This window comes from Rhinopithecus bieti, unplaced genomic scaffold, assembly GCF_001698545.2.
Source record: "Rhinopithecus bieti isolate Rb0 unplaced genomic scaffold, ASM169854v2 scaffold_13342, whole genome shotgun sequence".
Lineage (NCBI taxonomy): Eukaryota > Metazoa > Chordata > Mammalia > Primates > Cercopithecidae > Rhinopithecus > Rhinopithecus bieti.
Window position 1 is genome coordinate 1,629,373 of NW_016807690.1, and position 16,713 is coordinate 1,646,085.

At 48.5% G+C, this 16,713-nt stretch overlaps 1 protein-coding gene across 1 annotated transcript in view; it reads right to left on the reverse strand.

Annotated features, from left to right (window-relative positions):
- The window catches only part of ANO2 (anoctamin 2), a 288,476-nt gene that overhangs the window by 221,095 nt on the left and 50,668 nt on the right, over nt 1-16,713 (reverse strand). Inside the window, exon 7 of the mRNA XM_017883353.1 lies at nt 10,470-10,534. Within this exon, the coding sequence (XP_017738842.1) occupies nt 10,470-10,534 (65 nt within the window). The remainder of the gene's footprint in view (nt 1-10,469; nt 10,535-16,713) is intronic.

Genomic DNA, 16,713 nt, shown 5'->3' on the forward strand with positions numbered 1-16,713 from the left:
CCTGAAGTATATGTTTCTTAAATCTCCTTCCTAAAACATCAAGTCTTTGTCCCACCTGGATGCTGAGAGGTCTGAGTCTGGGGGCTCTGCCTTCTTTTTCTTTTGTGTCACCCTCATAAAGATGCACCTGATGCTGCCAGCTAGCTGCCACAGCATCGGAGACCTACCCTTCTTAATCCACAGAAGTCAAAAGAGCTAGTATTTCTAAAACGGATGTCATCTCATGGGACTGGACAAAGAAGGGATCACTGCAGGATGAACAAAAGGAGAGGGACTGAAGCACAGTCAGAGAGATCTACGCAAGGCACCAGCTGAGGCTTTCAGGAGATGCAGGGCCTCTGAGTAGGGCAGGGACACCCTTAGTACACGGCTGATTCGCTTCTCTCTGCCATGCACCTTGCCTTCCTGCCCCAGGGCTGAGGACTGGGCAGAATGTCAGCCTAAGGAATTGCTGCCATTTTGTTAGAGTTGATGACAGCTGGAAATTACACCATTGCCCTCATCCAGACTAAAATGTTCAAATGAAAAGTTAAAAATCCCAGTCCTCCGATCCCCTGTCTCTCTTGACTAGGTTCAGTTGAATAGGGACTGTATGAAAGAAACCAGTGAGGCTGAGCCTACAGCTCTGAGGGTTTCCCGAGTCCCTGCTGCAGGCTGAGTGACTAAGGCTGAGCTCCCCAATCTCTTCACAGCTGAGCCAACCAATTTGCCAGAGGCAGGCAGTAATTCCTGGCAGCTACCCTACAGTCAACATCTTTGAATACCTTGAGATAATCCCAAGAAGGTACTAGAAGACAGCAGTCTCCAGGCAGGGATCTTGAAGGTTTGTGTATTTTTTTTTCCTTTCTTATGTTTGTGACTTCCAGACCCACAAAATGCTGTGGTTTTCTGTTTCTAAAACAGAGGCATGTGCCTGTACAAAAAGCCTGGGCATGCCGGGCTAATTAAATTTAGCTATCTTGCGGTTGTTGTAACGTGTGTTCCGCTGATGTTATTCAATGTGTTAAGACGTTTTCTGTTTATGTTGGTTACATAGCCATGTGGTGTGGGTGGAGAACATCACTCCAGGGAATATGATTAGCAGGACTGAGGCGCTCAGGGGTTCCAGGAACATGTGGTCAAACAGTGGCTCCTGGGATCAAACAGTTGAGCCGTGTCCCTGGTAACTCACCCGATGCCAGTCCCCTTGCTCCTTCTAAGGCAAGATGAGTCCCTCAGGTCTACCTGAGATCTTGATTCCCACAGACAGAACTGCACCTGCCATCATGCAGCCTAGAGATTTTGTAGAAGAGACGCAACTATAGGGAGAGGAACTTCAACAGGTCTATAGGGGCTGAATGACTTGTCCAGAGACTCCCCAGGAGAGATGAGGGAAGAATTGAAACTCCTTGTGCCTACTCTTACCTGTCCGGCTGGGAATACAATGAGACATGAAACCCTTCCTTAAGCCCTCTGTTTTTCCACCTGCCTAAATTCCAGAGAAACCACCTGAGATCCTCTCCTGAAATTCCCCTACCATCATGTCCCTTGTCTAGCTCAGCCCCAGTGCTTTCTTCTTAGCCATTCTTCTGCCTTAGCCCCTTCTCAAGTCTCTTATCTCAACATCTCCTGACCAAGAATGCTTAAATCCCCATCTTGTAAATCCCCCAACCATATTTCTTCTCTCCTTCAAATCTCTGATTTCTGCTTAAAACTCACCTATCTCATACATCTCATTTTGTGTGATCTGCTACCCTGAAGCCAGTTACGAAGTCCTTCAAAGCCTCTCCCTATCTTGCCCAGCACTGCTACATACAGCTTTGTGCATTAGTTCCGTTGGACGCTGCTTGGCAGCCCTATGACCTACCTGAGAAGTTTTCTTCTGTGAGTACCTTGTGTCCCATCAGCATCCTTCAAGATCACATTTTCCCCCTGCTTTGAGGTTTCAATACCACACCCAGTACAAAGCTCTGCATTCAGCAGATCCTGATGCAGGGACTGACTCTTGTGCTGTTAACAGACGCAGAGCTCTATTTTTAAGAAAAATATCTGATAGGGTGGATTTTCATGACCTCCCCAAACAAGCAAGGGGGGCAAAAATACAGCTCTTCCTAGTGAGGGCCCCCTGCTGTAGCATCCTCACTCTGGTCCCAGTGCTGAGGCCCCTTGAACTTCAGATACATCATTTCACTCTCACCGGGAAGCAGAGACAGACATTTCCAGCACAAAAGCAGGCCCTCTAAAAGTTCCCCCACTCGACAGAAGCCAGATTCCAGGATGAACCGTGGAAGCGTCTTACTTGTGCACAGTGCTAAGTTGCTTGGGTGTCTGGTTGCCGAAGCTGCAACTGAGACAAAGCAGTAAATTAGAATTGGGAACAGAAGCTACTCAGTTGACAAAAGCAAGAAGTGACAGCTGACAATCTGACAACATGGAAGGAGTCAGAAAAAAAAAAAAAAGATCATAAAAAAATAGAAAGGAAAAATAAAAACCATGGCATTCTGGGGTTGCTGAACAGAGGCCCTGAGAGTGATACGTTACTCATGCTAGGCACAAAGAGGGGTGTTCATAAAGATGGCCCCATTATAAGCCAAGGTCGACTATGGTCAGCGTGCGGCCCGTACCAGAAGACCACACCACGGTTTTTCCCTGGGAGATGGGTAATTGAAGGGATTAACACTGAAGGGCTGGACACCCAGCTAGCCTGAAATCCGCTGAATGGAAACTCTGTGGCACCTTCAGCTACAGAGTACTGTGAAAAAACTAAAAGTTTCTAGAGTTAGACAGGCCTGGGTTTGAATTCCAGATGAGCTTGCTCTGTGGTTTTGGGAAGCCTTTACTTCACTGACCTCAGTATCCTTGCCTGTGAAATGAAGATAACAATATCCACTTCACAGGGTCGCTGGGAGGCACAGAGGTCACAGACAGAAAATGCATACAGTGTCTTGATTTACAGCCATACAATATGATTATGCAATATCTGTCAAAGCTAAGGAAGCATATGATATTCCACCACTTTAATGAATATTATAATTCCCCCCACAGGGAGTCAACGAAATTTTATTGGTTTAACGAGACCTACAGCCATCATCACAGTAGTTGTACAGCTCTGCATCTGAATCCTCACAGTAATACTGTGGGCAGGCAGCACAGGTGCTATCAGCCCTATTTCATAGCTGAGAAAATTGAGGCTCAAGAGAGAATGACTTGCCCAAATATTACATCAGCTGGAAACAAATCTGGAGGTAAAACTGAGTTCTTTTCTCTCTTAACTCACTGCTCCTGGTCTAAAGGAATGTCCCTGGGCAGGTGCGTCAGGGTTTGATAAACACAAACACAGGCACACTATCCATCTTTTGACTGTCAGCCTCACTCCTTCTCCATTTTGTTCCAACAATAGGGAACTCTCACTTGTTTAAAGCCAACATTATAAAGATGCCTCTCCAAATCCTTGATCACATTACTTTTCCGTCTGTGAAACAGTCCCAGCCCGGTTATGTTTTCTTTAGGTGTGATGACCTAAGTCAGACACATGTGAGGTTTTACCATGATTTGGTAAATCACTGAGTGATGCAATCCTAGTTTGGTTTTCAAAAGTATTCTGAGAATTCAAGGGATCTATGGTGCTGTATCACATCACAGTGATGTTTCTAGAAAGCGTTACAATTATCCCCAAAGATCTCTGCCTGATGCAGAGCTGATACCTCTGAGCCCATCATCACAAATGGCTAATCGAGGGCCGACTTTCCCTCGTGATCTTTTCCATATGATGTTTTCCTACAGCCTCACAGCTACCTTCTATAAATGTTCTCCATCAGCCTCCAGAAAACCCAGTGGTCATCTGCAAGCATGGAGATTTCACTTTGAACTCGAGTTCCTTGAGAGTGGGGTCATGCTTACATCATCTCGGTATCCCCAGGATCAGTGTCTGATAGTGCAAAATATGTGTTGGCTTAACTGCTTCAGCGAGGTGTATGTAAGTCTCCTTCTCTTCCAATTTTCACCACCAGTGAGTCCCAAGAAGGACGATCACAATGATAACGCTGTGTGGGAAACACATGTTGATATGAAAACGCAGAAATGCCTGGGAGTATTTGGGGTGTGGGAAAGAAAGCTTAGATATGCGAGCACTGTTGTGAACACAATTGTTATTTTCAAATATTTAATGGGCTGGCCTATACAACAGGGTACGCTTATTCTGTGCAGCTCCAGGAAGCAGAACTAAGACGAATATTAGGGAAAACAGCAGAGTTTTCCGTCTAGTTTCATGACTTCCTAGGGGCTAGAAATGCCCAAGACAGAAACAAACTGCCCCAGAGGCAAGGTGCTCCTATTCCAAGAAAAATCAAGCAGAGGCTGGGCATTTGCTAGATGAATACGCTGCAAAAAAAATTCTTCATTCCTTCCTTCCAGGGCCAGGTATCCAATTGTCTGACCTCTAAGCTTCATTTGTCTCTGTGACGCTATGGTTTGTTCCTAGAGGTGCTGGATAATTGAAAGCTTATTGTACAATAGGGCCAAGACAGCACAAATAGATAGCTTGTCATATTTTTCAGACTAATATCAGTTTTTCCTCCCCGGGGCATGACATAAGCTGATCCAGGAGGCAGTGAGCTGGTGCCAGACAGCTCCTTCCTTCCCCAGCTCTGCCCTGGAATTCCAGGTGGCCACGGGGAACTTATGGAGCCTCCTGGTGCCTTGGGATCCACCACCTGTATCACGTGGCTGATCTGACAGGAAGGAGGATGAAAAGTTTCCAACAGGAGGCACCATCTCTGGAAGGCTGTTGTGAGGCTAGACAGCCACCCTCAGAAGACCAACACAGTCATCAGCTGCCACCTTGAACTGGAGCTGGTAGCATTGTACTCCAACTCCTGTTTCCATTGGTCAACCACAAGACCAACAGCCTTCCTTCTGAAAGGGTACAATTGGAGGAGAGTGGCACTCCGTGGAGGACATGAGAGAAAGGAGACTGGAGCAGAGCCTTTCCACAGTTTGATGGGATTAACAGCATGACTTATATCCTGATCTATAAAATGGACTAGAATGTAACAGCACAGAACATAATCATCCTTGTTTCTGCTTCACCTCAACCAGCTGCTGCTGCTTTTTTTGGTCTACCTTCTCTCACACCCTCAGAGGTAAAGGAAGAATAGTCTTCAAGCCTATGAGGTATTATTTCCTTCTAGACTGTAAAATGTTTTCTAGCTAAACCCAACCCCCAAGTGATAAGACCCGTGCAAATGCCATAGTGCTGATTCCACGTGTCATCTCTCCTTAGCTTCCCTTCATGCATCCAGCCTCATTTCCTTCCAACCCTGGATTCCCTGCTAATTCGTGGGGCAGAGCAAGGGACTTGGGCCAGGTTGGCAGGGAATCCTTACAGACAAGGTCTGCAAGCCAAGTTCTTGATCTCACCACTCCCAATCAACAATGAGGAAGGATCTGGCTTTGAGTCAATGTGATTTTCAGTCATTAATATCAGGCTAAACTATAAATCCTTACACAGGGCAGTCCAGGCTGGTGATAGACACACTCTTTCACTTCAGTCGTCCTTCAGAAAGCAACATTTCTGATTCAAGGGCCACCTCTTCCAGGAAGTCTTGTCTAGCAGCAATTACTCTAGAAGCAATTACTCCTCAAATGTGATCCCATACTGAGAGGTTTGAACATTATTATAGTCCTGAGAGCCCTCACTGAATCCTGTCTTGCACACACGTCTCCCTGCATAACTCCTAGATCTTAAAGGCCATAAGCTCTCCCTTCATCGTTGTCGCCCCTCCCCATACTGCCGAGCAAAGAGACTTGCTCACTGTAAGCATCAGTGAATGTGTGTTGTGTTGAGCTGAATTGCCTCCCTCAATCCCAAAGAAAAATCAAGGAGAAAGCAGCAGGACTAAGGAAATAAGTAATCACGGATTGATCCACGTTTTTCTCTCTCCATTCCCTCCTCTAACCCAGCTGTGGCCTGGCCAGTCCTTCCCCAACCTGGCCTGCTGAGAAGCCTCCAAAGAACATGGCCTCCTCGGTCTCCCTCCAGGGGGCGCTCAGATGGATCACAGTTCAGGAGGGTGGCAGCGGAGCCCAGAGACAAGGAGGGATGGATCAAACCACACAGTCTCTGGCAGCAGTGCCGGGGAACCCTGGCAAGGACAGTGACCTGTGCCTTGCAGTAGGAGGGAGATCCCATTCCTGGTATGTCAGGCTAGAGAGGGCTGGTAGAGATGTGTAGTAAGGTTGGGGCACAGTGCCACCCCAGGGCTCCTGAAATGGTCACCCCATAGAGATCACTCTCAGATCCTCGTGGAAGCTGTTCCATATCTCAAGGCTCCAAGCTGGGACATTTCTGAGAGAACTCCAGAGCTTCCACGTGTGGGCTTCATGCCCAGGGCCTGACTTCAAGTGCAGGAAGCCTCACTCATGAAGTGAGCACCCCTGGAACAGGTGGGAGTGAGTCAGGACCATTACCCCTCTTCAGACTACAGGCCTAGTTTGGTACAGTGAAGCTCCCCATGCATGATCCCCTTGGTGAGCTCCCACAAGTCAACAGATTGCAATCCCTCTGAGCTGAGTACAGTTCTAGAACCCTCTCTTTCCCATGCTGTCACAGGCAGGCAGCGGCAGCTGCTTCAGAATAAACTTTTTGTACATAAGTTTCAGCAGAGTATAGTCAGAAGAGAAAGCAAACTAGAAGATGCTTCAGACGTATTGTTTTGTCTCATTCATATCAAAACGTCCAAGCTAAGAAAATCAACCTGGGAGCAGATATTAATTTTAGTAAAAAGATAGATTATAGCCCTGACTAGTACTGGATCAGACCTGTACAAATCCAAAAGTCCTCCAGTCCCCAAGTTTTCCCAGAAAATAAGGGCCGTTTTCCTCCTGGGTTTTAGGGCATTGAACCAGAGAAGTGCAGGCAGAAATGTCCTCCTCCAGCTGTGAGGACCCTCTTCCAGCTCCCTAAAGTACTAGAAGAGCCATTTCAGTCTAGCTCAGGAGTCATTCCTTATATTATTAGTCACAAGCCATGTTTCTGCCAGGGCACAAGTGCTGCTGGCTGGAAGGACCCAGGAGGTCTTCTGGATTGGGGGTGCACTCACTCATCGAGGTTTCTGCTGGATACCTCCCTAGGGAACTTTCCAGAGAGCTCTCACACACACTCACACACAATCCTCATTCATACACACTTTATGCACACACTCACATACACTCACACTCTCACTGACACACACTCATGAACACACTCATACCCACTCACACACACATACACTCACACACACACTTATTCACACGCTCACACACACACACTCACTTGCACACACACACTCCACATGCTCATACACACCTGCTCACATTCACTCATGCACGCTCAAACACACACCCTCACGTATACACACTCTCCCAGACACAAGTATTCTCTGGCGCACACACACACACACACTCACACACACATGCACTCACACACACACCCACTCTTGTACATACACAACACACAGAGACACATTCTCACACTAACATGTTCTCACACTCACACACACACACACTCTCATACTGGCTCACACTCACAGGACTGCAGGCCCCTGGTCTCCAGAGCAGAGGCAGGATCAGGAGGAGAGCCCTATGGGGCTAGAGGCCATTAGCAGTCTCACAGTGCAGCCTGCTGGGCACGAATGACGCTGCAGCCGGGGGGAGGCAGGGGCCAGGGGTGCAGGGAAGGGCATCTTGCCTCCCCTCTGTGGACTTTCAACATGCAGGAATGGTGTCTCAGACCCCAAGACTCAAAATGAGGCCTGAAGGCCTGTGGAAGGGGAAGGAGAGCTAGTCCCGGGGCCTTCCACATACAAACAGGTCTCCCGCCCCATGAGCTCTCAATGGCTCACACAGAGGTTTTAGAATCTTCCAAACAATTGGCACAGAGGAGGAGCACCAGGGCTCCAGAGGAGGAACAGAAGCTTGGCGCTAAAAATGAGGAGCTGAATACCCAAAGAAATGGGTGGGAAAGACCTTGGCCAGGCCTATGCATGAATTATCATGTTCCGCCTGTGCCAGATTCCCCTGCTCCGTCACTCTTCCAGCACAGACCATATGAGGGCAACTTCTCTGTGAGGCACACGGAGGGTGCCATGCATGGTAGTAACTAGTCATGGAGCAAAACTGTCACGGTGTGGGGCCTGGGATGGCTCAAGAAGGGAGCCACAGGCTGGACTCTGCAGGCAGGTGGGCCCCGACAGGAGGTGGCAGGAATGATGGAGAGTAAGTGGCAGAAGTGAGAAATGGTGCCGAAGAAGAATCCCCAAGACTCAGAGTTAGACTGGGAAGTGGGAAGTGAGAGTGAGGCCAGTCAGGGATTACTGAGGTCTCAGATTGTGTCATGATGAAGAGGAGGAAGGAGAGGACTTGGACAGAATAGGGGAAAGCAAGTTAGGACCATTTGGTAAAGGACCGTAAAATGAGGAGTTTGGTGTGGAGCTCACCGAGTGTAAGGAGCTGCTACCTGCACGCTCCAGCCCACATTTTTCTCTACAAGTTTTCCAGGTACTTGCCACCTCTGCTCCTAGCGTCCCCCACCACCATCCCTTCCATCACTTCTCTTTCCAGCAGTTTCTTGAGGTCAGAGAGTTCCTTATGCCACTGGGATGACAACCACCACCACCATCTGCCTTGGCTCCCCACACACATGCTGCTCAGTGTCCCATTCTCCTGAGGTTCCTTCCTCCTCTCCCTCCCGACCAAGCCTTGGCCTTGCCCAGGGGCCGTGGGAGTGCTCCGGGCCTTCTGATCTGTGAGGAGCTGTAGACAGCCTCCGGCCCTGCTCCAGCACACTGTGCCCTGTCTAGACAGATTTGAGCTCTCCATCCTCAGGAACCGCCAGGCCCCAGAGCAGGGCTCCCCTCCAAAGGCAATACTTCCCCTGCAGGTGAGGCTGCTTTGGTGGCCAAAACCGAGTGCATATTGGAGCCATTTCCCACTCAGCTGGCGGCGAGTCACCTGAGTCTCTGGGGGAAAAGACAGGGCTCTCTGGTAGGGAGAATTTTTATTTTTTAATCATACTTTTAAAAAAAACGAATGAGTAGTTGGAGAAAACAGGCGACAGAGTGGGTGGCCACTTGAGATCCAGAGAGAAAGATCAAAGCCCACCAAGAATGGAGTGATCAGCCTTGGTGTGGCCCAGAGAACAGTCTAGGTGGCCCATGCCACATGAAAGGCAGCCAGGGGACGGGAGACGGGGTGAAGGAGTCTCGGTCACAGGCCCCGCATGTCCCTGCTCCCCCACCCAAGACCTTGGTTCACAGTCCTCAGCTGGAACAAACACCTGCTTCCAAGAGACATCCAACCAAGCTCTGTCCGCTGGGAGGGCCGCTGCATCTCTGTGTAGGAGGTGAGCTGCCCAAACTCTGGCCTCCATGAGGCTTTCTCTTTCCAAGAAGAAGCTGGAATTCCTCCCTCTAGACTCGATTCTCCTGGCTGCTGCCCCTCTCACAATCCCAGCCCAGGGCAGCCAGCCAGGAACATGCTCTATTTTCAGGCTGACTAATTAGCTCATTAGGTGACTGCAGGGCAGTGAGTCCACCATGTTCACCATGGTGCAGCCTCCTCCTGCAGGCTCCAGTGGCCCATCTTTTCCAAATGAGCACATTCTACCATGTGAACCCACAGATCCCTCAGCTCAGCCTCCCAAGTTAGGACAACCAGGACCCTGAAGATCAAAGAGGAATTGGGACTTGCCCAAAGAAATGGTAGCACTTAGTGGCCAGGCCCAGACCAGAACTCACGTCTCCAAACTCTCAGCCCAGTGCTTTCACACAGTGCTGCAGCCCAACATTCCAGTCAGAAGACTGAATTTCTAAAGCCCTGAACCCATTTTAAAGTAGTCAGACCTATGGCATTCCAGCAAGTTCTTTCAAAGGACTTTTTACTAATGTTCAACAGAAGCTGGGGAAATGTCCAAGATACCAGAAAACAGGATATCATTCTGTGACAACAAGGAACAGAGGAATCCCAGGGCCCAGTCTCTCCTCCCTTCTAATTTGGAAAAGCCATAAGAAGTCCATATTCTGTCAGGCCAGCCAGCATACTCCCAGTGTGATTTGCCAAATTCACCCTTTCCTGGATCACACTGGCACTTGGGCATAACCCAAGAATCAGCTTCATCCAGGTTCTTCTCTAGACAAGATTAAGGAAAAGAAATGAGACAGTTCCATGCACGCCTCCCAAAGAACAGGCAGGGAAAGAGACCACAGTGTTGAAGACCTCAAGGTAGAGGTCATGGTCTATCAATCTACAGGATCTTTTGTGCCACACAGGCTCCATGTCCTTCCTGTGTCCCCAGCTGCTTCCCCACCCATGGGACGCAGAGGAGGGGATCACAGAAGCTAGAAAAGAAGATCCCTCCATGTGAGCAAAAGACTACCGGAGTCAAAATGTTTATGATACATCTTTCAGGACTTGCATCTCCAGGATCCTTCCAAAAGTTCCCTACCACCTCTTACCTGATGAGGTCAATAGGTTGGAACTTATAGAACACTCCATAGCACGCCCATTCTTGATACAGCAGCTAAATAAAGAAAATAAGGAAACAGGTTAGAGGTAGAGATGGGAAACTTCACCTGATTTTGTCCATCCTAACAAGTCAGAATTTTATCCCCAAACCCGAGCTTTGAAGAAATTCTCATGAGACATCCACGGGGAGATGTCCAGAATCAGGAGGCTATCGAAACTGGCTTCTCCTTCCCCAAACAATAGAGGTGAACTTTATCACACACTGCGGCAGTCCTGCACCTGATTAGCAGAACCCCGTCTTCTTTATTCCCATGTCTTGCCTAGTCCAGCAAAACGAGCCCTGATGTTCATGATTCACTCATTTAACAAGTATTTAGTGACATCTCCTTATGTGCCAGGCACTGTCCCCACACTGGATACAGCAGTAAACACAGTCTGCTTACACCCTGGTGTGGAGAGACAAATATAAACATATAAACAGATAAGATTTGGAAATCTTAATGAAGAAAAATTTATCAAGGTCAGGGAGTAGAATGTGAAGGAAGGGAGAGGAGTGGGGTGCTATTGTAGACAGGATGGCCAGGGAAGGCCTCTCTGAGGAGGTGACATTAAGCTGAGACACAAAGGAAGGGGGCAGGGTGTCCCAGGCAGGACAGTCTTCAAGTGCATATGGCATGTCCCAGGAAGAACAGGGAACCAGTGTGGCTGGGGCAGAGTGAGCATGGGGAGAACTTGGGAGACAAAGTCAGAAAGAACCAGGATGGCCAGATCACTTGGGGATTTGCAGGCCATGCTAAAATCTTTGTATCAACACTGGATGAAATTTGGATTTTGAAGGAAGCCACTGGGAGATCTGCAGTAGAGGGGCAAAACAATCTGAGATTGCAGAAGGCTCACTCTGGTTGCTGTGTGGAGAACAGAGTGATCAGAGGCATAGGGAAGTTATTGGAATGGTCCAGGGAAGAGATGATGATGGCTTGCACCATGGGAGCAGCAGCAAATACAGTAAGAGCTAGTTGATTCTGCTTAGATTTTAAAGGTAAAGCCTGTAAGATTTACTGTTGGATTGGATGTGGGATGAGAAGAAATAAGAACTTGGCCTGAGCCACTGAGTCATGGTGATGCCTTTTACTGAAATGAGAAAGGCTGTGGGAAGGACAGGTTAGTGGGGGTAGAATCAAGAGCTTACTTGGGGACGCATTTTTTGAGATGCTCTTTGGGTATCCAGGGGCATGGGGAGCAGCTAGATATAACAATCCGAAGTTCAAAGAAGAGTCCAGTACATTTGGGAGTTATTGAAGAGGAGGACATTTGTAAAGTCATTAAATGATGGATGTTATCACCAAAGAAGAGATACTAAGTACAGAAGAAGCCTGAGGTCTGGGCCCTGCGCACGCCACCATTTAGAGGTCAAGAGGGTGATGAAGAACTGGTAAAGGAGACAGAAGGAACGGCCAGTGATGTGGAGGAGAACCAGAAGTGTGTGGCATCCAAGAAGCCAAGGGGAGAAAAGGTTTCAAAGAAAAGAAGAGGATAGCTGGGCGCGGTGGCTCACGCCTATAATCCCAGCACTTTGGGAGGCCAAGGTGGGCAGATCAGGAGGTCAGGAGATCGAGACCATCCTGGCTAACACAGTGAAACCCCGTCTCTACTAAAAATACAAAAAACTAGCCGGGCGCGGTGATGCGCGCCTGTAGTCCCAGCTACTCGGAGGCTGAGGCAAGAGAATGGCGTAAACCCGGGAGGCGGAGCTTGCAGTGAGCCGAGATCACGCCACTGCACTCCAGCCTGGGCCACAAGGCGAGACTCTGTCTCAAAAAAAAAAAACAAAAAGAAGAGGACAAGCGGTGTCAAATGTTGTTAATAGGTCAGGTTAGATGAGCAGTGGCCACTGGATTCAGTGGCTTTGAGGTCACCGATCACCTTGACAAGAGTGGCTCCAGGAGAGGGGTAGGGGCAAAACTGAACACATCAGGCCAGGCTATCTAAGAATATTTCTGCAGCAACTTTATCAGAATCAGTGTGCGTCTCACTAAACCTGTGTATCAATTCCGGTAAATAAAATCATTCAGTAAGGGATCATCATGAGACCTCATCTACATACCCATGCTGAATCAATATTGGTACTTTATCAAATTATACGTCTGGAATTGACAGATTTATAATACAGCTGCTATTTTGTTACATTATTTATGCTCCTACTACATCACACACAACTCATGAGGAAATCTGTCAAGGAGAACCTACTCTAATCGGGTGCTTCGGAAGCCCGTCTGAACATCAGCCCTACAGGGAGCCATCCTGTTTACCTAAGAATCTTTAAAGACATGATGTTAAAACGGAAATGAGAACCAGCAATCTCACTTAAGGGTGGTAGAGTTTTACTGTCACAATGTCTTCCAGCAACTGCAAAACAGGACCAGAAACTACACGGGTCCTGAAGAGGCAAACTGCACCAGCAGTTCCACCACTTGCAATGGAGGAAACCCAGATACAACAAGGGGTTACTCAGTAAATGAAGGCAGAGGAACATCTGAATTCATGAGCACTGCTGCTGCTCACTCCAGGGCGGTGGCTAACCTAATCTTATTGTTATTAGTACATCTCCTCCTCCCACATCTTGGGTGCTTCTAATGCCTGAGTTTTGACTCTCCTGAGTGCAAACCCTGGGCTCTCCAGCACCTGGTTGTCACAGTGACATCATTTGTGGCCCAAAGGGAGATAAGCTTGCATCAGGAGATGCAGGCAGGGCACCCTCTCGAGAGCTATGGGACGTCACTGTCTGCCTTATAGGCCCTGACCTCCAGAGCAAATTCCTCCCCAAGTCATATGCCCAGCCAAAACTTGAGCTTGACAACACCTATCTGCCACTGCCCTGGAGGAAAAAACGAAAAATGTTCCAAGAATCCAGTATGGCCTCAACTGAGAGCTGACCTCAGAAGCCTTTTCCCTGGCTGAATCCCAGACCTGCTGAAAGAGACTTCCAGAAAGTCCCTCTCTCCCCATGGTCTCTTTTAAGCACAAAGATGTATCCATGGCTTGTGGATATAGATGAGGAGGAGCCAAGAGAACTATCTGGGCTTGATACAGAAAAGCTAGAAGCATACAGAGGAGGCACTGATCAGGCAGCCCCTGAAACAGAGAGCTGGAGCGACACAGCACCAAAGCTGGGAGGCGGTGCAGCAATTATGTCTGGATGCCCAGGCCAGCTCATACGCCTTCTGTCACCTGCAGGGGAGGCAGGGAGGGAGGTGGGGAGTGCTGCAGACCCTTCCCAATCTTTAAGAAGGTTTAGTCACGGATTGTGCTGAACTCCAGCTTGCAGGGCCCCAGAAGGGACCAGCATGCAGGGTGAAGAGAGGCACACTCTGGAGTCCTGCCCCGTAAGGACCAGTATGGTGTGAGTAAAGCACAGACACGTAACAGGCCCTTTAAACTTGCAGAGTCTAGACCCTTCTAATGCAACTCTTAGTGAACCCCCTTTCTCCTTTAGAGGTTCACCATGTCCTCTCTTTACCAACTGGCAAAGCCAGCAAATACACCAGGGAGGGACTACTGCTCCTTCTTAATGGACAGTGCCTGATTCCAGAGCTCTGGACGTAACCCCAGATGTGTCTGTCTGCCCCAAGCGTTTACCGCAGGAACCATCCCACCTGATGGATCAGAGCATAGAAGCAGGAAGTTTGGCTCCCCAGGGATCACATTTGACAGAGGTCATCAATTTAAGGATTTCATGAGACTATAAAGGAACTCAAGTGTTAAAAACTCTTTGCAACAACCCTTTGTAATGCCAGAGAACATCAAGGTGTTTGGGACTCATGGCCCTCTCTGAGGCCACAAGCTCCTCAGACAGCAGCTAGACCTGAGACAGGCAGAAAGACGCTGTAGCCGCCTCGGAGGCATTTAAGGGACGGGGGCAGCCTGAATGGAAGAGACTTGGATTCTACTCCCAGATGCTACACTAACCTGTTTGAACATTTTAGTAAGTAACTCCACTTCTCCAGGTCTCAGCTTCTCCATACAGTAACATGAAAGTCGTGCAGCATGGCAAAATGAATCCCCAGTTGAAACCAAGAAGAAAAGTGCCTTTCTTGTCAGGAAGGCAAGTTTTAAAATGCAGGACTGACTCTCTCTCCACGGTTTTCAGTGGGTCACTTACTAACTATCCACGAGGGAAGACAGCCACCTGCAAAGGCTAGAAAATCCAGGACTAAGGGTTTCTAGAATGCTAAAGGAAGTCACATCCAAAGTTCTACTTTGAGTTCTCCCCTGTAAGTGGATGAAGAAGCCGCAGAGAGTCAGTGAGAGCTGGGGAGCCCTGAGCAGATGGTGACAGCCACTTCTCGGGGAATTTCCAGGACACTAAACAGCATTGACAAATGGGGAACTAGGCAGCTGCTGGAAGCCAGGATGGACCCACCTACCCCCAGGCTGCTCCCTCTTCCAGTTGTCCTGGCTTCTAGGAAGGCAGGAAACCCTTATTCTCAAGAGGGAGGAAGCTTCTTTTTTTTTTTTTTTTTTTTTTTTTTTTTTTGAGACAGAGTCTTGCTCTGTCGCCCAGAGCTGGAGTGCAATGGCGCGATCTCGCCTCACCGCAAGCTCCGCCTCCCGGGTTCATGTCATTTTCCTGCCTCAGCCTCCCCAGTAGGTGTGACTACAGGCATCTGCCACCACACCCAGCTAATTTTTTGTATTTTTAGTAGAGACGGGATTTCACCTTGTTAGCCAGGATGGTCTAGATCTCCTGACCTCGCGATCTGCCCACCTCAGCCTCCCAAAGTGCTGGGATTACAGGTGTGAGCCACCGCGCCCGGCCAGAAGCTTCTCCTTAATGACCCTCCAGGAGGGGAAAGAAAGAGATTTCCAGCCCCTACCTGAGTCTGAGACATGGAAACTGCACAATAGCACCAGGTGAGCTTCAGGAGAGGGAGACTGACATCCTCTAGGGCCTCTCGACTTGCCTAGAATCTGCCTGCAATGAACCTGGCCTTGGGGAGATAATGGGAACAGCCACAGATTGTAAGGAAGAGTGAAGGAGAACATCCAGGTGCTGGCAGGATGGGCAGGCTGGCACAACATGGTGAATAATCCCTAGAGGCCCCAGAGAGGCCACCCTACACTGCAGCTCCCAAGCCTTCTCCATGTCCTTCATTGTATCAGCCAAAGAGAAACATTTTGTGATGGGAAATTTTTTTGTTAAAAGGCATTGCTGTGGTTAACAGTAATTTCGTATCTTTCCAAAGACAAATACATATTTTTATATCTACAACATAGATATTGTAAATAGTCTGTAATTTACTTCTTCCATTACTGCAGGTGACAGAAGGCTGACTGATTTCTCCTATGAGTTGCGGTGTGTTCCTGGTCTCCATAATGTTCCTAGACAGGCTGGGGTCACCACCACCCAGCAGGAGTTTTCTTAGGCAGGCAATGGATGGTGATCACCATTTAAAGGGAAGGAAGGAAAAATTAGAGAGTGGGAGGACAGAAAATGGTTGGGCGAGAGAGGTGAGATGTGGCGAGACATGCTTTCTCCTTTTCCTTTAAATCTGATGCGGGACTTTTCAGGAAATTAAACACCGAGACTATTAGCATCGGATAGAAAACAGATGAGTTAAGACATCGCCACACTACAGCAGATTCCCTGGGCAGGCAGAGAGAGGACATGTGTAAGCAATCACTGCAGTATTTCTGGAAAAGACCTTTTATGTTTTTAATACTTAACACTTCATAACAGGGACTAATAGGCAGGATAAAAAGAAGCCTGCTCGAAAGGCAACGTGGGGCATGCATGATTTTCCAGACAACAGAGTGGGGGAGGGAAGTTGTTTGAGCTTCAGCTCCTCATCCCTCCCACCATCGCCCACCCTCCTCTGCTCACTAGAGTTGCTGAAGGTGGGGAGAAGCCAGCAGGAGGATGGCACGAGGGGATCGTTGCTGCATCCCCACTGAAGAGGTTGGGGCCACGTTCCTTCCCCTAACTGTAACCTCCAATTCCTAGCTACTTGAACTACAAAGCACAACTGAGCCTCCCTCACACTCAGATTGCTCATCCGTAATTTGGGAGTGGCTATACTCCACCTGCCTTTCTCTCCACCTCAGAGAAAACAAGAATCACCTCAAGTTGACCCTCCAAAAGCCATAACGGCACGGATCATCACATGTTTTAAGCAAGAACCCTGGATTCGAGGGCTAGAGGTGTTCCGAGCCCCATCTCTGTTTCCTGTGGCTGTG